At 43.1% G+C, this 24689-nt stretch overlaps 1 protein-coding gene across 1 annotated transcript in view; it reads right to left on the reverse strand.

Moving 5' to 3' along the window:
• The window catches only part of inaE (inactivation no afterpotential E), a 269827-nt gene extending 246349 nt beyond the window's left edge, over positions 1–23478 (reverse strand). Inside the window, exon 1 of the mRNA XM_071584708.1 lies at positions 23228–23478. Coding sequence (XP_071440809.1) covers positions 23228–23322 — 95 coding nt within the window. The 5' untranslated portion in view covers positions 23323–23478. The remainder of the gene's footprint in view (positions 1–23227) is intronic.
• Between the last annotated feature and the right edge of the window lie 1211 nt (positions 23479–24689).

Below are 24689 nucleotides of genomic sequence, written 5' to 3' on the forward strand. Positions count from 1 at the left end.
CGGAGAAGACGGAGGAAGCCCAGGGGGCCAAGATCATAAAAGGTTAATTAGGAGGACAACTTGGTCGGGGTGAAATAGATGGGCTAAGTAAGTGTTTCATCTTAGTGCGTCATAATTCTACAAAATGAAGATTTTGTCGTATCCTCACGACTGATGGCTGTGCAGAGACCTTGCCTGGACCTTAAGAAGAAGACAACTTTGTGTAGCAATTAACACCATCAATCGAAAACCTACCTCTGTGAGGTAGGCGACCTATATTTATCTCAATTGACATCCCCTAGAAAAGCGCACAGTACGTAATTGAAGGAGATGAAGGGAAAAAACATTTATTCTGAATAGGGTTTCGAGATGAATATTTCTGTCAAGGCGACGGCAGCCAGATGAAAACCAGGCGGGAGAGGGGGAGTCAAGTGCCGACTAACGAGAGGCACGCGCGGTTCACCTTCCCAGTGATCCCGGATGACCTTATTCTCGGACGAAGATAAATTTGCGGGGGCAAAAGAGGAAGAGATGAAGGCAAAAGGGCGATGGAAATCGACTACTTATGAGGAGAGTCGAGACATAGGGGTGCCACTCCGCGCTCGACCTTTGGATGAAAACAAAGCGGAATCGGGATGATCCGGGGGGGGGGGCGAGGGGGATCTTCGGGAAGGGGTCGCAGGGGGAGGGGAATCATTAAAGAGGAGAGGATACGGAAGAGAGGGCCGGGTGGGATTGAGGAGAAAGGCGGCGAGGAGGGGGAATGACGCGTACGAGGAGAAAGGGGAGGAGGGGAAGGGGTTGGTGTGTGTGTGTGTGTGTGTGCGAGGGCGTAATGAAAGGAGGAAGAGGGGAAGTGGTGAGGCGCGGGGGAGGAGGGATGCAGAAAGCCAAAGGGCTCCGAGGGAGGCGGGAAGTGGGTGAGGCAAAATGAAGAGAGGAACAGTTCCTGCACCCCCGTCAACAAAACACGCTCGTGTCGCCGCTGCAGTTTAAAGGCGATGCCGAGGGGAGGCGTGCAATAACGGGACACGCACTAGAGGTTGAAAAAGGAAAAAGAGATAATCCGAAGCCCAAAAAAACCACCTCGAACGTGGTGAAAAAAAGGAAGGGAGCACCACAGAAGAACACGCGTGAACGACGCGCAAAAAATGGACGGGAGAGAGAGAAGATTTCGGAGGGAGGGGAGTGAGGGAGAGGGAGGGAGGGAGGAGGGAGGATCAAAGGAGCAGTCTGAGCGAGGAGCGGAAAAAAAGAGAGAATTAGGAGAGAGGGGGGGTGAGGGGGGGCGGTGGCAAAGTTTACTACAGTGCACGGGAAGGAGGAGGAAGGTTGGGGGGGGAGGGGGTGTTAGTGTGCGTAAAAGGAGGTTGTGGGGGGGGAATAGGGGGTTGTGGGGGAGGGCAGGGGTGCGGAGGAACCCTGTTCTCCCGCTCAAAAAGCAGCCCCGTTCGGGGGAAGGGAGAGAGACACCACCCCGACACGCACACACAGCAACAAATACACACACGACACACCCGAGGGGTTTCACCACGGCATCAGGGAAGGGGCCGAGGGAGGCGAGAGGGGGAGAGGGGGGGGGTAGAGAGGAGGAGCGTATGCACTGAACTGGATATCGATTCCCGGGTTGCCACGTGACCCCTCCCCTCGCCCTTCCGCCGCGGCATTTCTCCACTCCCTCCCCCGATCCCGGGACACTTCCACCACCACCTTCCACCAAAAACAACCCCCACCGCACCCACCTCCCCTCTTTCTCTCCCTTTACCCGAAATCTCTCCCCGACCGCGTTGCCATGGGGACCGCTGTGCGACCGGGGGTGCTGAGAAACGGCAGCTCCCTCCCATCCCTCCCCCCGCTCCTCACCCCTGGTGATGCGCCGGGGTGTGGAACCCTTCGTGGAGGAGGGGAAGAGAGGGGGTAATAAAAAGGGAGGACGTGGCGGAGGGTTGCGAGAGAGGGAGAGGAGGCCAACCGGCGGATGAACGGGGGAGTTGGGGGGTGAGTGGAAATACGGGGGGTGCGTGTGGATATAAATGCAGATATGGGTTTCGAGGTGCGCACAAATAAGGTTACCGCGCACGCTCATTGGGACGGCTGCGCTCCCTTCCCCCCCCTCCCCCACACCTTCACGGAAAACCTTAAAAAAAAAAGAATGTGCTCGCGGTCGAGAGTTTCCCGGAATTCCCTCCCCAAGTAACCGAGTTACCACCCTCGCGCGACGCAAAAAAGTAGGGCGCCGCACCAATTAAAACCAAAACCACCCCCCGCATTCCCTCAAACGCTACATCGGTTCCACCGGCGTTCTTTTCGCGGAGAGTCCGTCGCAGTCCACACCGCTCGGCCAATCGCCACTCATCCGTCATTCAATCATAATTGATATCCCTGGACCGAATCACCACTGACCATCATCCCTGGCTCATCAATTCCACGACTCGCGTTCCCCTTTAGAAACAATCGAAATAAAACTTGAACGCGGTTGGAAACTTAAAGTGCAGCCGACCTCGATTACGTAAATACCACGGGCAATAATAACAAAATCCCACCCTGGTCGTCCTCGTTACGTGCAGTCATATGTTACCCATGCCGCACCTCGGTGCCTTTCCCTTCCCACTCACGCGTTCTCGCAACTACGTGTATATACTCATCAAGCGATCATAAATAACCACTAAAAGCAACATTCCGTATCAAAATAGCTGTGAATTCCGACTAAATATTTCGATAACTCGAATGGGAATCGCTGTCGCCCAGAAATTCGAGGAGTCAGTGAGGGCGGAGGGTCGTACGGTTGGGGGTGGGGATGGGGGTCGATTGAGGGACGTGCTCGTGCCGTTGGCTCGCTCCTTACACGCCCGTGCACTCTCCAACGATGCGGCATTATTACCGACATACGTTCCTCAGAAAATTAATTTTGAAAAATTTATATCTCAACTTTCTTCCGAGCATTAACCGAGATTTCGTCGTAACAGTGCTCCATATAAATGAGTCGGACTTGTTTACGAGTGTCCAAATGAAAAGAGTTGGTAATTTTCTACAGACTTAAGTCTGAGGTCTTTTAACATGGGCATCAAACAATTCCACGAAGTGAGACCTGAACGTGTATTTGTTTAAGAGTGTTCACTTCGCAGTAGTTGCCCCGCCCCTTCGTTCGGTGCGCCGGGCAGTCCATGACGCCGCAATTGAATAGGAAGGAGAAGGGAAGAAGAACAAACCAATGCTCCACTGCTGCGAGATGTTTCGTCATAGCGAGCCTCGCTTCCGAGTCCCAGGCCTTCGCGGTTGAGGGAATCGACGTCGGCAGCGACCGAGATGGGAAACGTGGGATGCTGTGGAATGCACGCATGAGTGCGTCGGAAGAATGACGGCGATCAATTGGTCGGCTCGAGTCCAGTCCTCTTAAAAACGTACACTTGGGAGTTAACTCTATTAAAGTGCCAGATAGGAAAGGGAAATCAAGAGAGAGAAACCTATTCGGATACGACGAGTCGATCAAATGCATTAAACTGTGTGCATTTGACGCGCTCGAGGAAGGGCGCTTCAAGTCACGAGGAACGGAACGAAAGAGAAAAAAAATTTAAGAAAAGCAGAAAAGCGTTTTTTATGTTATTTCTTCCGAGATGTAGCCAGAATTCGTGCGATAGTAAAGGAGAACCCTGAACTCCTGATGATGGAAAAATATAAGGTATGCGGGTTGAATCTATTTTTACAGCTCCATTTCATTCCCTCGAGATGTGGAGAGAGAAAGAGGGGAGGATTAATTATAGGACTCTGGAAACTTGGACGTGGATCGCTAGACTTTACGGGCCATAATTATGATGATGTTATCACTGCTACACTTTACAGATGACTAAAGAACTGCCACGCTGAATGCCTTCCTAATGCTCTTACACCAAATGCACGAAATCAAATCTGAGCATACACGCACGCTATCCTCGGGTAAAAGAAAATTCACAGACAGAAACAGAGATTGTTGTCTTCCACCCATATTTGGAAGAAAAACGTCTCGACTCCTACCGGGAATTAAATTCAATAAACGTCTGACGAGCCGGACGAGAAACGAATTTAAAGCAAATTAACATTCACACAAATCAAATGAAATATGTGACAATCGGAGCAATGGGGTATTATTACTCTCACCAACCGAGCCCCGCAAATAATCCAAGGGACAGGAGAAAGGAGAAGAGAGCGGGCGAGAGACGAGAAGTTGAGGAGGCCACTTGGCACTGCAGCTCGCGAAGAGGGGCGGGGAGAGAGAACGGAAGGGAGGCTGTTCGAGAGGAGTCGGGAGGGAGGAGGTCGCCGGAAGATTGGAGGGCGGGAGACTCCCGGGGAGAGCGATTTGGTGGGAGCGGATATGAGGATGGGGGAAGTATTGAAGAAAAGGTGGGTTGAGGGGGAGAGAAAGAGCGGATCGGGCGAGGATGGCCCTTCTCCCCTTTGCCTTACGAGGTCGTCCCTTTGGAGTCCTAAATTCCACTCCTCGGGAGCGTCTCGGGGCGAAATGATACACGGCGTCAGCGACATGGTTCCCAATGTTGGCGAGGACGGGCGACGGAATCAATTTGCTCGGACCCGATCAAGCGCCCCGATAGCTTCGAGACGTGTACCACGTGGCTCGACATGAATCCATAAATATTGGGGGGTGGTTATAAAAGCGACGCGGGGGGCATGTCGAATCCCGACGAGATGGAATCCGTTGACATTTATAAGCGTCCATACGCGGCGGATTTTCTCCCCTAAAAATTTCCCGAATTTTTTTCCTCCGTCGTCCTTCCCTTCCACGTCCCCGGGGCGAGAAAGGGCAGGGCATGAGGGCGCGGGCCGCGCTGCAGGTCCGACGGCGAGAGGGAAGCCTGTAAACCGACTCCGGGGGTTGATCTCGATTAAGTAAATCCTCGCTCCGGGGAATTCGTGGGTCTTGCTGATGTTCGAGATGGCAGAAAATATCGCACGACTGCTGGCATTCCTTCGAGGTCAAATGAGCAAACGGGAGGCATTTGAAGGAGTAACTCCACGCTGAAGGACCTAATCCTTTCTTTCGCGTCAACGAGAAACTCTCTCGTCGATTACCTGGTTACCAATGCAAAGGGTGTTGAGAATGGGATAGCATCGCCATTCTCCCGTCCACGCACCACTGGCGTTTCTCGCTCATGACGCTCCCCTACGTGTCATACATCTCTCACTTCAATTTTCATATCGCCTCCAATCATCTGTTAAATCCCCTGCTATTTGATTATTAATTTGACACTCGATTTGTATATTTCCGCGATATGGAGACATATCCTTCAAATACACTTTTATAAAATTTAGCGAAATAAGAGGATTGATCGGAGGGTAAAGGTCATCCTCGTCCAATCCGCTCTCTCCCCCTCAGCCCACATTTTTCTCATTATTACGCCCATCTTACATATTCGCTCCTCCCCCCTCGACCCGACCCGCCCTTTCCGGGAGTCTCCCCTCCACTGCACCCGCCCTCCTACGCCCCCAATCTTCCGTCAATACTTTTATACAACATCTATTTAAACTTCTCCCTCCTCTTCATTAATGGTGAGAAGCTTCCTCAAATGTTCTAATTAAGAAATACAACAATAAAAAGAAGTTCATATACGCATAAGTCGAATTAATTCTGCGCAGTGCCGAAGCCAAAGCAAAAACTTCTTGCGGTTTGCTAGATTACTAAGACTGCAATTAACGTAATGACACAAGTTTTAAAAAAATCGACTTCAAATCATATCCCTTATCTCAAAATCACGTCAGCGGAATTTTAAAATCCATTGTTGAATAACTGAATAGGAAAAGGAAGAGGCAGACGACAGGTAAGTAATGGTATAAACGAAAGATCAATACAGATTCGAGTATGGAGCACAGCGCTGCCTGGGCATGAAACTTATATTTGAAGAAAGGAGATGGACGAAGAAAGGAGAGGATTTTGAGATGTGAGTGCAGAGAATAATTTAAAATTGTTGGGTGGGAGGTGAATTCGTCAGGCAAAAGTCGAAGAAGGTATAAAAAGTGGTGGAGTGGTGATCGTATTTTTAGAGTAAGGAGGAGGTGGGGGGGGTGGTGGTGTTGAAGGGCGAGATACAGCACGCGGAGGCTGTTTGTTAGGTAAGCGTGGATTTTTTCAGGCCAAATGAAAGTAGGTAGTGTGTGAGTAGAACTGAAGATAGAAATAATGAACCACAAAGAGACGGTGATACAGGCGGTAACGCGCCTTCCAGGGCGCGTTCCGGTCCAGGCAGAGTCGCTGGGAAAAATGTGTAGAGGCCAAAGGAGAGTGCTTCGAAGAATTTGAAGTGTTTGTACGTATACGTTCAATAAATCACTTCTTTTTTAATAATTACATAACTTTTGGAACGCACCCTGTTGATAAAATACGCAATAGTCGAGAAAGACTGTTGAAAACCTACCATTAATAGCTAGAGTACTTCCGATGAGGAACACTCATGAAAATAATTTATTAATAAGTCAGAGCGGCATCAGAAATATGACAAAGATGCACATGGCTTTGAAAAAAAAACTTGTTGTGTATCAGGCATCGATGGGGTGACAAGTTTGAACGAGTTTCCAAATTACAGGTGAGGCACTCAAGATTATGGTAAGCTGGAATTTCACTTAAGCTACAAAAATGGATTAACAAAGCGGAGCGCGAATGCATTCCCAGATAAAACAAGGCGGGAGCACACTATCGCATTCGGCAGTTTAAAAATAAGGCAGCAGGACTCTCTCCCGCGTTGGAACGCACATCCACTCACTGGATGATAAATATACACCGCGAAAGACGCGCATTAGTTTGGTCCATTAATTCCATTTTATTAATCGAATTGATAAAAGTTCATGGAGAAAATATTCGCCGATCAAGTAAAATTTCTGTGTTTAGACTTCAGAACTAATAGAAAATTTTCAAGAGCAATGCTACTTTAATTTAACTGCCATTTTCGCAGACTAAGATAAATCTACAAACTTCTTGGATTAGTCCAAATTCATTCAAAAATGTTCTCCCCATTTCCGCAGTTACGTATACTTTGCGAAAAATATATTCAAATAAAACAGCGTGAATCCAATTGCAAAACTAAGAAAAATCATTTCATATATTAGAAATTGAAAGTTGAAAATACTTTCCCAAGAACATGGAAGAAAATCATAACGAATTAATTTCCTCAATAAGAGCGGTTTTACAACAACAAATGAATAATAACAATTTAGAAATCCGATTCCATAAGTTTTTCAAAATTTTAAAAATAACGTTTTATAAAAATAACCCGCTATTCTGTCATGTCATTGAAATTTTACGGCAACTAAATAAAGATGATTTAATTAGTTTAGACTAAAATATTTATCAAATGTAATTGCAAGTAAAAGTTAAATTAATAAACGTAAAGGCAATAAAAAACGGAATGTTATACGAAACAAACTTTGGAATTCAACGTTAGTGGTTATGGTGCTGTAGGAATTAATAAATGTAAGGTTTAAATTTCTAAACTGTACATACACCAAGAGGATAACTATCTATCTAATAATCTGGTATTTTCCCGGCGAATAATGTTTTCCAAGATTATTCGGGTTTCCCACCGGGTCCACGTTCGTAGGTTTGCCGACGTTTCGATGGACGACTCGGCCACCGAAACGTCGGCAAACCTACGAACGTGGACCCGGTGGGAGACCCGAATAATCTTGGAAAATATCTATCTAATAGATTATTAGATATCAATACAAACAACCAATGCATTATTTAAATAAAGAAAACGTACAATAATATAAAATGCCTGCTGGACTGATAAATCATTTACCTAGCAGTTGGAGAATTTATCAGTAATATTTTTCGGCGTGTTTCCCAAACCTGGCATACGTAAAAGTAAACATCTTATAATAAATTCCATACAAAATCATTTCTTGGCCCATTTATTTCCAAGTTTCGCGTCTCATAAAGGCATAATATATCAAAGGTACCTCGATAATGTATTACGTGCAGATACATTGACAGTAAGTTCCTTTTATAAGTTTATCATGAAATATGACGTAATTCGTTGAGATCGAGCGCTAACTCGAAAATCTGCGACGCAAAATTTGGTATCTTGTGTGTCGAGTATTCCGAATTTTATACGTTTTCGTCTTTTATTAGAAAGTGAGAATTTTCGACGAAGAACCGTTCGGAGGCACTCCTTGGGAATATCTACGTAAATGAAATGGAAACAGTCGCCGGCTGCCATCATTTTCCTCTTAAAAGATTCCATATCCCGAACCCCTACCTCAACTCAAGATAGTGTGAGTAGTAACTTCACGACCTCGAGCAAACAATCCCACGCTCAAAAAGAAGGAAACAATGAACGCCAAGTCGACGGAAACTGTAATGTTTAACGAGCGAAAAAAAGAAAGCATTTAAGACCATTCGGCCCGAAGAAATAGGAATATTTAGAGAGAGAGATTTGATTCCACGATCCGAGAAAATATTTCGCATTATGTGAATGGGTTGAGGTGTAAACGAAACAAAAAAAGACCCAAATGTGAATGAAGAGAGGAGAAAGGGAGAGGATTTTTTTTTCAACTCGGAAACTGTTGAAAAATAAAAGGGATAACGAGATGCAAAAAAAAACCTTTTCGAATTCCTCAATCGACAAAATAATTTTTTTAATAACCCGCCCCACCGCGAGCGAGGTCACGGGAAGGAGTTAAAAGGAAAAAAGGACGAGGCGAATTGAAAAAAAACCAGCGAAGGAGAACTCGAGAAAATAATCCCTTAATCAACCCCTCTTGTCATTTAAGGCCCACTCCTTAGCACCACCATCCCTCTAGTGTCGCTCCCCCCCCCCCCTCCCGCCAACCAGAACACCTCTTCGCCCCACTAAAAATACACGAAACGCAGCACATGGCCACTTAGGAGATTAAGACTCATCCCCTCCCTCTCCCCACTTGGCGCAGCCCTCTCTCAACATCCATCCCTCTTCGCCCCATCCCCTCCGCCACGCACCATTTCAACCGTCGCGCTGTCGTAAGTGTACCGCGGGCCAAAGCGAGGACTTCCACGCCTTTCACAGAAGTAATACCCTCTCTCTGCACTTTCAAGTCCTGTCCTCGAGGAGGAAAGCCCTTCCGACGACGTCCCGAGAGCAATCGAAGAGCAGCTGAAGGCCCCCGACGGTCCCCTTCGTCAGCCCACGGAATGTTTTCGGAGAGTGATTACGATGCGGTTAAATCTCCATTGACGAACTCCTCCAAATTAAGGCCAGTTACACGATTCCCCGGCACCCATTGGGGTCATCCATGGAACAAAGACCCGCCCTCTCAAGAGCGGACGCCGATCGAAACTCACATTTTCCACATCGGCATATACGAGGTGCGTCCGAAAGCTATCCGACCTGCGTTCATATTTCTCCGCATTGGGGCTAATCTTCTTCATGGTCATCCGGGCCGTGGCATTATCCTTCCAAGTAATCCCCATTCGATTGAACCACACGCACTCAGCGGTGCTTCCACTTCTTAAAGCAGTCCTCGAACGCAGATTTCGGAATGGCCTTCAGCTCGCTCGTCGCATTACTCGGAATCGTCTCGAACCGCTTTCCTTTGAGCGCCATTTTCAATTTTGGGAACATCCAAAAGTCGCAGAGAGCTATGTCGTGACCGTATGGAGGAGACTGGCGAAGCTGTACAATCTCCTGTGTTTCGCCAAAAATTGCTGCGCAAGGTTCGATGAGTGCGCTGGGGCATTATCGCGGTGAAGAGGCCAGTCACCGCATGATGACCAGAGACGCGGTCGTCTTCTTCTCACGGCATCACGCAATCTTTTTGGAGCTTCAACGCAATATTCTTTGCTGATCGTCTGACCTCTGAGAGCAAATTCGTAGTGCACGACACCCTCACAATCAAAAGAATAATTAAAAAACCTCAGGTTGGATACTTTTCGGGCAATCCTCGAACTTCTCCTAAGGGGGACACTTAAAAAAAGTCCAATCCACTAAAAACAACCATCCGTAGTGTTCGCTGAGGAATGGGTCGGACGCTGCTTTCCTTATGAGTTGCTTACATCACTCAAATGCGAACGCCTGCTCCCTCGTTCAGAGATATGATATGTATAATGATAAGCATGAAATTAACAACAAACATGAGAATGCCCTCCTCCCAATGTCAGACTTTTTCAACCCCTCAACAGTAAGAGCAATCGGGAGATGTCTCCGTCGGGCCTGGCTGCGGGCCGAGTCAATCGTCGAACGGCGGAAACCTCCAATTCAAAAGCACTATTGCCAAGGGCCGAAGGCCTCGTCGCCACGGCGAAAGAACGTCTTGAGCGAGGCACAAAGAAAAACGAATCACCAAACGCGCCAACCAAATTCCTCCATTTCTCAACAATGCCCCATCCTTTAAGAGACAAGATGATTACTATGATGCTAAATTACTACGGAACGGAGATATTATTATAATTATTATCATTACTATTGTACAAATCTCGTTGCAATTAGGTAATTGTCCCGGTGGCAACGGTCAAGTCTAGTCTACGATCACTCTAGCAACGCACATACACACACAAGAAGAACAAGTATGAGACTAAATGCTCTCATATACAATCACACTTTAAGATAACCAACCGTACCTTTTCCATCACACATGGGCTAGGTGGTCCACCCCATGCGCGGAGCGCCCCGCCCATCGCCACAGCACTCCGTCCATAATCACGCATTCTTCAACTTCATGTACCGTTTAAAAACACGCACCGTTGACACATTCAGTTTAAAAATACAACTTCCCATGTCGTCCACATCATGTACAGAACAATATTTCAATAAGTACAATAGTATAATAACCACAGACCAATAAAGTTTATCACCCAGTGGTAAATTGATTGATGAATTATCTAAATCCTTTGCATCATAAATCCACAAAGGAAAGAAAGAGTGGGAAAACTTTAATAAGATGCAAGGACGGAGAAGGAATACGAGATTTCGAGAAGTAACAAAGAGTTTCGAAGAATTCACATTCATCCAAATGATCACGTCAAAGGAATTTTTGAGCTGTATAACGTTTTCAGAAAGTTTAAATCAGATACGTTAGCAATTCGTTGACGATTTAACAAGTAATAACTCTCGCATGCTTCTCGCGTCTTCGCGGAAAGCCAAAATAATTTCCGCTTGCATCAAACGACACGCAAGCCGTCTCTTTGCCCTTCAAGACATTTCCAGCCGTCTCATTGCCCAGTCGCGTAATCAATGTAAATAACAAAAGATACGACAGCGAGACACGCTCCAACTGTCGCAGTGCGGAGGAAAATAATTGCGGCGGAAACAAATGAACAAACTAAGGAAGTAGCCCATCTCGCGCGCCGTGTTTTTTTGTTCAGAACTTGACCCAAGTTTAGCAATCAGCATGCACTTAAAAGGAAATAACATCGATGGGACGAATATGGGCTCAATCAATGGAATGAATACCTTGGCCCGAGAGAGAAAAAAACTGGTTCAGTCAAATCGAAAATCCATTGACTGGATGAACGTTTTAGAATGGGCGAACAACATAGCGGTTATCGGTTTTACTTATTGGCAACAGAACATTTCTGTAATGAAAGCAAATTATTAGAACATCGAATACTCTCATTTTTGGGGTCATATCGCATTAAATCATTATTTGTGCAAACAAATAATACATACATACTCAATTTAAATTACCTACCAATTCCCTAAAAGGCAAGTCCTGCAATTATTCTACAAAATGCTAGTGGAGGAGAACCCATTATGCAAACTAATGGCCGTCTCATTATCATCTAAATCTCACAATATCTCCAGGAAGAACATACATTAAGAAAAAGCAAACACAAAATAGGAAAGAAGCAAAATAAAGAAGAACGCCGAAAATAATGAAATCAGGTCATATTAGTACTAAGAATGCATCTGATAATGTTCAGCAAAAATCAAGTGTAAACGCAAAAACAGAGTTAGGCGACTAATTATCATTTGGAGATGGCTATAGACACAATAATGTCCCACACAGTAGACACACGCAAAAAAAACAGTCTCGACATGTCTTAATTAAGAAGTCTCGGTAAGTAGGTAACCTTAGTCTTAATAAATAATGAAATGAATCGTACTCTCCTCTCTATCCTCTTATTGACGGTTCCAAGTGCCACCACCTAGACTGCGTGCGAATTCAAACCCTCACATTCTGCCGCTGGAATCTGCTTTGGGGATGGGCATCAATCTACCAGAGTCTTCCAGCCAAATTTCTCACCCATTAATGCTACGAACGAGCACATAAAAGCTCACTCTTCCCCGTTGTCCTAAATTCATGCGTAGTTCTGTTTGGATATCATCTATTCCTACAATTCCCCTTCAATTTCATTTTTTCTTTGATTACTTTCCTATCTCGTAGTCGGGCAATATTGGTCCTTCGCTACCTTTATCGTAATAATATTCCATTTCTACATCTAAATTCCGAGACCGACTGCCTTTTGATACATAGCATCTCTATAATTCTTTCAATTTCGTCGGAACCTCTTCTGCTTCGATTAATATTTTACCTGCTGTATCTCGGATAGTGGAAACGGATTTTCTCTCTCAAATGCTTCCAGTCTATTCGTCTTTCTGCGTGACCATTTCGACCGGTCTCTCTTAACTCAACCCTTCTCGTCTGTCAACCTTATCAGCCCGATCAGTTTTTCTCACCACAGTTCATTTTTCAGCTCTTTGTACTTTCTTCTCCCTAATTATGGTTCCACATCCTTTCATTTCATTTTTATCGCAAATTTCTCCATTTACCTCATCACATACTATTTTATAATTTTTGGCTTTCTAACACCTTCTTGATATTGCGTCGGAATGCTTTTTGCAAGAAGTTACTCCCACTTTGAACTTGCGTCGTAAATTACTTATGAGCTAAATAAATGTATCTCGTCTCTGAATACCTATACTTTAATGACGGAACAATTATCGTTAAAAATAATATCTGCCCCCCCATAGTGAACCTAATTCGAAGAATGCAAACGTTAAAAGTGAGAAAAGTATTGATACTGCACAACAGGACCCACAAGATTCCAAATTCAAAATATGTAAAAGTGTTGTTAGATGGACTTATTTTCAAAAATACTATGAACACATCGGGAAAAAATAATTATAACATTAAATTCCATGAGGTGGAGAGATTCCCAAACTGATTTAAATTTTCAGTGACAAAACATTACTAGGAATGAAGCCGTATATCCCGCCCAAACTCAATTGCGACAGTAAGGAACCTAGATGGTACAACGGGGAAGTCAGATCGGCATCAAGAAGGCAAAGAAAGCTACAGTCAAATTTCAAAAAGAGTTTAAAAAGTGGCGATATAGTTTATATGAATACATCCAGACAGCAACTAAAAGAATGCCGTAGTAAGACGAAAAGTATTATAAATTAATAAAAAGTATAATAAATTAATAAATAAATAAAACCATATTTTAAAAATAATGGTGTGTGGTTACACCGGGTCTACTATGGAAATGAAAAATGGTAACTTCGTGATTCCACAGAAAATTGGGTCTGATTGCAGTTCCTTAACATCGTTCTCTTCAATGAATTTTTCACATTCCTCAATGTAATCACACGTATTATCAATACAGCGTTGCCTTTTGATGATTTTCTGTGAAATCACAAAGTTACCATTTTTCATTTCCATAGTACACCCGGTGTAACCACACACCATTATTTTTAAAATTTATTTTTTGAACAATGGCTAGAATAAAATGAGAGCGAATGTATCACTTTCGCTTGCCTCTGCCAATACGTAATTAAATGTTTGCAAAGTGATGTAAAAAGCCCAAATGCACGTGACGAGGAGGGAGCAGGCAGGCTCTGACTCGCATAGGTCATAATTTTATACTTATCGTGTTCAACTAATTTACTACATAGAATTTCCGTTCCTCCGTAAGACCTCGGAAGAAGGAATTTCAAGAAAATACTAAATCCGAGGGTCACACGAGACAAATTTTAAGCAACTAATTCTAAGTTTCAAAGCTAACGTCAGCTTGTAAAGATTTTCATATGAGTAAGAGAGGCACTGCTTCGGAGGGAATGTCAATAATTCATTGGTTGGCTCTGTGGTCGGGTGCTCATCCCTGAAGGGGACATTTTTCGGGACACACACTGCCCCATTCAACGAGGCGGAAGCGAAAACTGGCCCAAAATAATGTTGCACCCCGGCGAAGGCAACGGGGTCACCTGCCCGACGCCCCCGCCGATAAATCACGAAACGTGTCCAGTCATCGGCCCGTCACGCGGACGATGAGGAACCGATTCCATTATTCCGTGCACGGGGGAGCGGACGGGACGGGGGCATTAGAGGGGGAACCCTAATTTCACCCTACGAAACTTCATTCCCGGCCACCCACCGCCACTCACTTCACATTCTGAACCACCCCCTCCCCTCCTCCCCCCACCATTCCTATAGGCCGCCGGCGTCTCTCAGTTCGCCCGAAGACGCCCTCGGAACTTTGCGAGCGACCCCAGGGTCAACGCCTCCGGCAGAGATGCTGCGACGACAAACACCGACGGAAGATCCCTCCATCTCTAAAAATCAATTCACAAACTAAGTCTGATTCACTTTAGTGACAAATTATAGGACGATGGACGCCCCACTTAACTCGGATTAATAGATTCACATCTGTTGTAGGCACTCTCTGGCGCAATAAAAAAATCACACACGAACAGAATTATTCTAGCAGCGCATGTGATACAAAACGAGAGCAGAAAAGTGGAAGTCAATACATCCATACACGCACACACATCGAAGTCAATGAATACATACGTACATATCGAAGTCAATACATATATATTTAAAGAAGTCAATAGATATATACATACATTTATATCGAAGTCAAAACATAACATACCTGACCCTCAGAATTGAAACACACAAATATTTCACACGAATATCATTTATAAACTTGAAAAAATGACAACGTTATTTAAAAAACAGCATAAGGCCCCGCAAGAACGAATTATACTTAAACTATCCATAAAAATTAAGCAAAACTTCTTCTTAAATTAAATGTGCCCACAGATCATAAACTTGTACGATATTACAATGTTAAATACACAATTATAAGAAAATGAAATGTCAAGATCAAATTTTTGAAATTTGTACAAGTATTAACGCTAACAACGTGGCCAAACCAAAACGATAACAATCTCCGAAGAATAACATGTGAAACGGTGTAAAGAAAACTATTATTTCATATTATTTCTACTCATGAGCATCTCAATGAAATATGTAGTGATCTCATCACGTTTTACATAGAAGACACGTTGGATCTCAGCTAGCTCCGTTGCATCGTAAAACAAAGAAGGGGAAAGCTAAAGGGACAAGAATTAATCGTCGGTCGGACTTGCTTCCCTCTAAGCACACTTCCATGAATGGAATACTAAGTACTCGTAAATATCTCTCGAGCAAAAGCTGCCGAAGTGTCATGAATTCCGAAATATTTAAAAGGCACTGGAAGCGGTTTCGCAGATCGACTCCTCCGGAAAGACGACGCAATGCCCACCGGTGCGAAACAATCCGTCGTCTTCGAGCATCGCGGTGGCTTCATCCGCGTTTCCTCTTACCCGTTGGTTGGACTCGCTGGTCTCGTCAATTCCCCGGGGGACGACGGTTGGCTGGGAATTGCGAGGAGCCCCTGAATCTATGCCGTCGACGATGCGGGATGCTCCGCGGGATGCCTAAAGCGAAGGACAAGAGCCGAAATGTCGGGCGGAGGGACGGAGGAGGAAAGCGGGAGATGAAGGAGTCAGTCCTCCTCCGGGCGACGCCGGCCCCTCCTCAACCCCGCCAGCATCCATCGCCCTCGTCGCACGGAGTCGTGAAACCACTCCGCGTGACGCCTCTTTTACCTTTTTACGTTGAAGCGGCTTTTAAGACGTCGGGAGGTTTTAACGTCCTCCCTCGAGAAACAGAGAAATGAATACCTTCTTTGAGTTAAAAGCATACGTTGGTTAATCGCCTATTCCATTAAGATTGGGCGAAACGAAAAGATCTAACCACAAACGAAGACGATTCCTATTTCACGGGTGCCGTTTATTCATAAATCTCGGAGATGGAGAGAGCATTTAATGGATTAACTGATACGCAGGACATAGCAAAACTATTTTATTAGTTGAATCCGTGAGAATCACGTTGATCTGTTTTTTCTTTGCGCGAATTTGTTGACACACGTCATCGTATTTTTAATGTTCATGTATCGTGGTCATACGGCATACTCGCGCACAAAAGGGGAGTAAATTTTCATTTATCGACGGCACGCGGCGATCCTGGGGAGAAGGATCGTGAAAGTGTGCTTCAAGTGATTTTATATTCGATGGAATCTTTAGACTTCGCGGTAATAAGTCTTCCTTAATAACCCCGTCTAAATAATGCTTTATATATGATAATCCTAGCAAATACAATGCAATAATATAGCAAATACAATGCACCTACAGCTAAGAGCAGCTCTCTATATCAGAGCCGTCTAAACAGTCATCGAACAAGTTTCCGGAAATATGTTTACGATCGTGCCTAAGAATCGAGAGAGAATGAGGGCCAAAAGAGGCTGACCATCGAGCTTCCGTAGGAACAGCATTCAAACGAATTCAAAGTAATCATGAGTTGCTTTAGCTCAGACTAAAATATAATTCGACTTTCCACTCCATGTCAATTACTTGTCTGGCGTTTTATTGGAACGCACTCCAGAATTCAATGAGAGTGAAGCAGGGGTGCCATCAGAATAGAGCTTCTATGTAATGCGATTTTGTAATTTTTTTTTTAAAGCCGCGACGTGATGGACATGGCTAATTAAAACTTTAAAATGACCACGACAACGTGCAAATTAGCTACACCCTCAAAAAAACATCTTATTGTTGCCCATTCCTTCATTTATTTTCTCCACGCTATTTTCTGCTTTGCGATTACGTTGCTGCAACTTTCAACGTGTCTCGGAGCACAGTCGAAACCGCTAGTTGGCTAAATCTCGTTTGTTTGCCTGCCGACGGGCTGGCGTCCACGACGGTCGCGGGTTCCATTCCCGCCCGAGTAAGCTATCCTTCGCTTGAGAGTTCGGGTGCGTGTGTACGTCCCTGTTTGCCATTCCATTCTACATTTGCTTGAATATTTAATGGGGTGGCCAAACTGGCCGCCTTTGGACCAGCAAAGTACAGCAAAAGCGAATAAAATCAAAATACATCGTCCTGGAGACTGATCACTGACTGGCCATGCGGTGCCAGCATCCCCGCCACACCGATGCCAAGTCCGGGTGTTCGTGGGGACCAACATCCTTCTCGGGAAGGCGGCAAAAACGCGGTGAAATGAGGAATGCGCACGAGAAAACAAAGGAAGGGGCACTAAGCGTCGGAACTTCATTCTCCTTTACTTTTAGCGAGAGGGCAATGGGGGTGGGGAGGGCGAGGCAGCAGGGAGCACGCAGTCACCCCTGAAGGAGAATCCCCGTTCACCCTGCTCGCTGACCGCCCCTCGCCGAGCACGCGTCTTCATCCAACCCAAAACCTTCAAAAACTATCGCTTCTCTACAGGGAGGCCGCATTAATCGCTCACGGGCGCGGTCAAGCGATTCAACACAGGACGCGGTCATGGGTCAAAGAACGGGCAACGCCAACGAAGAAACCCAAGGTGAGAGAGACCAACTCAGTTCCCTGATAAACCCTGTCTCTTGTTCCATATTCTAAGATAACATTCAGTATGGTAAAAACCGCACATATTTACAAGCTTCCTACCGCAAGGGCAAGGGGCTGACGTTTTACAGCTCCGTTTAAGTGTCTACCGTAAAGCAAGAAGTCGTCGTCAAGATCGACGAAAGAGATTCAACTCTTAGCAACCGAGAGAGAGAGAGAGATTTATAAGCCAACCAAACCAATTAGGCGATTCCCGTCACACCTTCACCTAAGCAGCATCCAAGGAGTCAGCTAGTTGCAAGAGATGAAGCAGATTCGTCCGACTGGAATCGCTTTTTCATCGTACTGGGAATTTACCCAACTCTACGAAAATTCCTGAAAAATCCCTATCTCGTGAGGAATTCTCCTATACTACGGTTACCGTGACGACAGCCATTGGCCTTTCGAAGAATTGTGGACCTGAGAATGTAAAAAAACGTGGAAAAACTTCAAGGACTAGTTGTTTCCTGATTTCGATATGGGCCGCGAAAAGCCATGAGGGATGACGGACACAGCCATCCACACACATGTATTGCAACACCACTGGTTCAAGGGTAGGATTAGACTTTCGGGGCGATTAAATTGCTCGACTCATTCAAACGAATTGTTAATCATGAGAAAATGAATATGTGATGATTTAAAAATGAAGTAATGAGAGAAAGAAATGAGGTGAACTGCGCGATCCGTACACCTTGTTGGGGAATACTCGTGCCTGGAGGAGCAGTCTTTTGGCCCGACTCCTTGAGTCTTGCTGGTTCGATCAGGTCCGCATCGCGACCGAGTGCATCCCAGAAGTGATCGACTAAAGCAACTCGGCACGTGTCATCTATCCCTATCATCATCAGACCAAATGTTTAACCTACCAGTTATAGAGCAGGAGAACAAGTGAAATTGCTAAGACATATACGGCTTCAGATAATTGGAGAACATAACATATCAATAAGGCATAACAAACTCAAAAAATACATAGGAAAATATTAAATACATCAAACACCGCAAGTTTCTAAACATTATGTCAAATGTCAGCAGCAATGCCCAAACGGGTCAAAAACATAATGTATTTTATTAATTTTAGCATTAATACTATGGGAAAATGATAAATGTGCCTATTAATTAGTATCCATTCAATATTAAAACCCACGAATCCGAGCAAGTGACTCCAGGAATGATATTCTGTACTTCTCTTTTGGGCATCAATACTGCTTTAACTGATTGTATACATATTAGGTATCATATATCAATCATTTGATTAATGAGGAAAAAAACCATAAAAAGGATAATAGAACCAACACAATGAGATTGGAGATATGCGTTAAATGAACATCACGATTTATTGCCCGTAATGATGATGAAATATACACATTAGACTAGAGTTTAAAGTTACATAATTATTTATATAATCGCGAATATTTCATTTGATATACCAAATCAATAAAAGTTTCATCTATTGTAATCATTACTTGTTTAACCATTTTGGCTCACGTGGACTTCTTATGCTGTCATATTTCGAACCGTAAACGGCACGAAGCCATACGAGCAGAGAGAACTACCAAACCATTCACCTAATAGACTTCCACAGAAAGATAGGAAGAGAGAAAACGCGAGCAGAGCCAATGAAGCTAACCACCTCAATTCTTTCTCATACAAAACGTTTACTAAAAACTTACGACCGCGATGACAATTCACGCACGCAATTATCAAAACAGTCGCCCCACATCAGTATTTACTGTTCTTATATGAAATATATATATATATATATATATATATATATAATAAAATTTTTGTCATCAAAAGGTGAACGAAATCAATTAATTTTTATAAAAATGAACTTCAGGCACGAAGCAGAAATGTTGCTTATTTCAGTTGCGATTATAGAACAGGAATAATTTGTACCAGAGTCATTTCGCACTTTTGAGCAAATAGATTCCATATCCGGCGAATGATTTTCAGAATTGTATGTGAAATCATTATAAAAACTGGCAGGTATTTATTTAAATAAAATTAAGTCAGGATTTGCCGATCCTGGAATGAAAGGCACTTAATCCGCGAGCATATTCCTGGCAAACGGAGAGACGAAAGTTTCGAACTCTGGAGAAGCCATACTATATGAACATGAAGGCAATTAGAAGACTGCATTTAAAGAACATGCATAAAAGAATTAAAGTTCAGCGAAGATAGATTCAAGGGAAGGCAGAAAAAGGTGTTTGAAACACAGCTCGAAAAAGTCGTGCGATTCATCCACCAAGCAGAACTTTTAATGAAACGAAAGGACGAATGAATAGCTCCAAAAAGACTACCTGGGTTTGGGTATTTCAGGACGTGCATCAGTCAAGCCTCCCAAGGAAACTTGTCGCGACTACAGAAAATGTAATGTTTTTTTTAAGATTCCTAATCAATAGTACAGATATGAGAAAACCAAGTGAAGAATCCCTCGCAGCAAACACGAATGGATGAAATTATTTCATCGAGTAAAGGGATTAACTCCTGCGCAATAGAGCGAAAAAATAGCCGGGAACGGAGGAGATGGCAGCAAAGAGCACCGTTAACCGAGGAAATATTTAGTCAGTGTTTCCAGATGGGTTTGAGTTGTGCAGGGCTGGAAAGTAACTATCAATCCTGTTCCATAATGGTGGCATTAAAAAAGACAGCAGCCAAATTCCGGCCAATTCAACTAACCTCTTCATGTCCTAAAATGCTAGGGATTACCATTATATCCCAAGTTACCATATCCCGCGATAGTCAAAAATTTATATTGTACAGTCAATGGCATTCTTTAACATAATGGGCGACAGCAGTACATTTTAATATAAGAGAGCCTAAAATGGGAAAGACCCACGCAATTATACTACATCTTCAAGGAAATCAGAAAAGTTTACGATAAAATTTCACAAACCAAATTTATAAACAAGTTAAGTGGGAGTGGAATGATTGAAATGATAAACTGGATTCACAACTTCCTGTCCAACCGAAAAAGATCGCGCCAGAGTTGCATGAACTTAAACCCTGGTATCCTCCAAAGGAGTGTTGAGGGTTCTTTTTTTTTGTTCACAATAATGATATCGATTCGAACAAAAAACATTGAGTGGTCGCCAACGATACAGTAATACCCTATCACCGTCGACGATAACATGCCGTACAAAGAGAGGAACACTTTACAGAGATATTCACCGCATTCGCGATTTATGGCCTGAATGAGATCTAGACACGAATGCCAAGAAACATTCAGTAATTTTGAAAAAGGTCAGGTGACCAAAGATAGTAAGCAATAGGTCAAAATTAGCGTTGGTGGCTCTATAAGTTACTTGTACGTACATCGGACCAATGAGAGAAAAACAAACGCCTAGTGTCGAAGAATTATATGAGCATTGATGTAAGCCAACTGGGAAAGAAATTCCAGCTGTCTTTAATTAGAACTCACATCTAATACGCAATGAGAACTAGAGGATCACCTGAAATGAATGTACATTCAAATTTTGCACCAAATACTCGTGGAAAATAGCCACGAGAGAACACATTCCTCACTAGATCACTACGTATAGCCCCTTACGAATCGATGCTAAATGAAAACTCGTAAAATTTCACTCGCAACACCGAGGAAATATTACAAATCAAGGACTATAATGGCAGATCAGAAAATACTGGTGAAACGGGAGGGATATAAATACTAAGGGATTAATTAAAGGATTTAGTTTTTTCAAAATACAAGAGATTGAGCGATTGATTTATTATTGTTCATTATCTCCTTTTCACAGACTCCGATATCTCCTCTGTCGTGATTTATGTCCTGATACCGCATGGAATTGAGAGGCATTGTGAATATGCACTTTTCTTTCCACTCTAAGATCAACCAAGCAGCCATTACACAACACATAATATGTGAATACCATTGCTACTGCCATTACTTATTGAAGACAAAACTGTTTCCGCGAATACGAACAGTAGGATGAACGAGAAAAGTTGAATTAACAAAAGATATATAGTATTTTATAATTAACTATTACGCCCGAATTCCTCCATTGATTCCGCCATCTACCTTAACAAGGAGCTCGTCATAAATCTACGAAAACATATGAAAACTTCAACAACAGAAATGCCCTGAGAATCAACATGAAACAACTTTAAACTAAGGCACCAGGTAGAATAATAAAACAAAGATGTAAGTAGCAGCGAGGAAACCCAACGGGATCCACGAAAGAAAATGGGCACTGAAACAAGTTCTGTCAGAACTAGAAAAAATATAGACTTTGGACAGCAGCAAACGCGAAGTTTCAGGAAAACGCAACTCTTCCCAAAACGGAATCAATAAACCTCTTCGCATTAACAAGCGACAAGGTAGGTCAATATTTTATTCTCTCCAAAAACTTAAACTAAAACGAAAAACATCTAACATGGCCAAGACGCGAACAGTGTCTAACACCTTTTTAGGGCAGTGGCATATAATAGCCGTTCCCACGGGGCGCCAAGGAGCTCTTGTTCAGCGCGTAATCTGAATAACGACGAAAAACACGTGGGAGTATAAAATATCACATAAGAATGCACCCATGCGCAAGAATTAATTGCTTCGGAGCACAAGGAAACTACTTCTACTGGAACATTCAACGTCCATCTCTTACCGAATAAAGACGTTTTTTAGCGATTTACTAGCAGCGGCTTTTCACCACAAATAAATAGGGACCGATCAGGCTCAGCTGAATACCCTTATTAATTAGAATGAATTAAAAATAGATTGATAATATATCAGTCATACGATAAAGAGATGCTAGAATACGTGTAGATCAACCAAAATCTTTGAAATGCTGCATGAACACCAGAATTTGAAATTCATATTCCGAAAATATACCGTGGCATTAGTTGTCTGATGCAACGATTACTCTTGAGAGAAACTTACAGTATAACATACATTTGACATTTAATTGAAATGACATTTACTCATTTGAAACCAGAAAAAAGTAGCCAGGGATTTACCAAGAGAATGTGCAAATGAGCCAGGGATTTGTCAGGAGATTCAAAATTATATGCTTGAATAATAATAAGAAGAAATAATACCGAGGCTAACATTGCCTTCACTCATTTCTCACAGATAAGGCCAACAACTATTTACAAGCCGAGATAAACAACGCCAAATTACACAGATTTAACGCATACTAGAAAGGACGAGAGAATATGTGCGTGCATTGGGTGAAAATAAGTCGTGTAAATTAATAATGAACCGTAACTAGATATAGGTCACCGCAGATTGAGCACCCCCCCCCCCCATAACATTACAAAATTTTGTCCAGGGTTCCATTAATCACTGCCCAGGCCGAGGGGCTCGGCAATGCACCACTGCCTAGGCTCTCAAGGGCCATCTAAGACTATTCCAAATAATTTCGGCGAACAGGCATCACAGTGGGTGTTTCAAATCGAAGAGATGAGAAATCAATTTTAAACCTCTATACTTTCATTCACTTTCGGCGATATTTCTCCAAAAAATTGAATGGTATGAAAACAGTAGGCCTGTTGTGATGACCAAAATCATCACTAGCACAACCGTTGAAAAAAAACGCTAGAGCTTAACGGAGTAGGGAAATTTTCCATAGATTAAGAAATATTAAACTTACCATATTGTGTGGAGAAGAAAGAGAAACACACCCGGTACAACCAAATCGTCACTTCCGACGCTCCAGCGTCTGCCAAAAACCACGATTCCCGGCATTTTAAACGTGCCGGGAGTTATCACATCCTATAACACGTAGATGCGACGCTGAATCATTAATATTTCGAATTAAATCTTACAGACAAGCATTTCACAAGGCACCCTGGAGCGTAGAGTGCTGGAGTCCACGAACAGTACGTTTTCACGTACTTACACTACGAGTTTTGAACATCAACTGAGAAATGATCTGCATTTGCTGCAGTAGTTCTTTCACCTGCCGCTTGGGAGTGCGCTCCCGTTCCTTGCGTGCTACTATGCGCACTTGTAATGCGCAGAAGTAGAGCACTGTTGTTCTTTGCGTGTGATGCAGGATTATTCTGCTCTAGTTTGGAACACATGTAATGGTAAAGATGAAATTTTAGCGTTTCACAACCCCACGAAATGATCTTTATTTGTTCTAACTCCTGGTAAATATGTCGAAATTGGCACATTGTCACGATTAGTCTACTTCGGTGAAGTAATAGAACAACCGGTTTTGATCATTCACTAGTTAACAAAGTATTATACTAGTTTTTACTTGTACAAGTATTTTAATTAATGTGTGAAGGATCTTGGAGCTGGAAGCTTCTTATTCCTGAAGTAAGCATGTCATGGTTTTTACTGCTTTTAAAAGTTTAAAGTAGAAAACATAAACTCCAAAGAATCTGCATGATTTGTGGAACGGTGCTTTGGCCTATTGAGACGAAGTTAAACTATGAATTCGTTTTTACTAATAGACAAAGTTAATTTTGTTTCAGGTTTATGAAACATTTTTTTGGTAATAATGAGGTATTAATGTAAGTGTGAAGTATTTCTACTGAGGTGAATTAAAGACACACGATATCATAGTATGAAATTAATGTATTCGCATTGGCCAAGCGGTGATAGTTAATTTAAAAAGATATAAGCACTGAACTAATGGTAGAAAAATTCTCGCGACATCATGCAAAGTTATATGATATTCCATGAGTTTATCCACACACGAGTGATAAATAAATGTATTTCTAACTTTTTTCAAGCAATGTTCCGTTTCAGTTTTATGCCTTACTTGGTACGTATCATTTTTTACCTAACAAAATATCATGTATACCGCACCTTTCCTCACTATATGCCATACACTTCATTATCAATCGGCACAACACTCCTAGTAGCAAGGACGACTTCCCTGTGTATTTGAAGATGATACGATGATAACCTTGCCATCTTTGTACGTCTCTCTCAACTAATCTTCGGTCCATCCTATCGAGAACACTGTTGCCACACCATATAATTAACTTGAATGGGATTATTGTGAACTTCGGATGAATGTGTTATTTTCTTTTGTATTTTATTGAAAGGGTGTCAATATTGTATTGTAAATTGGGCATTTAACCGTAATAACATTATTA

This window comes from Hetaerina americana, unplaced genomic scaffold (genome assembly GCF_022747635.1).
Source record: "Hetaerina americana unplaced genomic scaffold, ioHetAmer1.1.p SCAF_2, whole genome shotgun sequence".
Taxonomy (NCBI): Eukaryota; Metazoa; Arthropoda; class Insecta; order Odonata; family Calopterygidae; genus Hetaerina; species Hetaerina americana.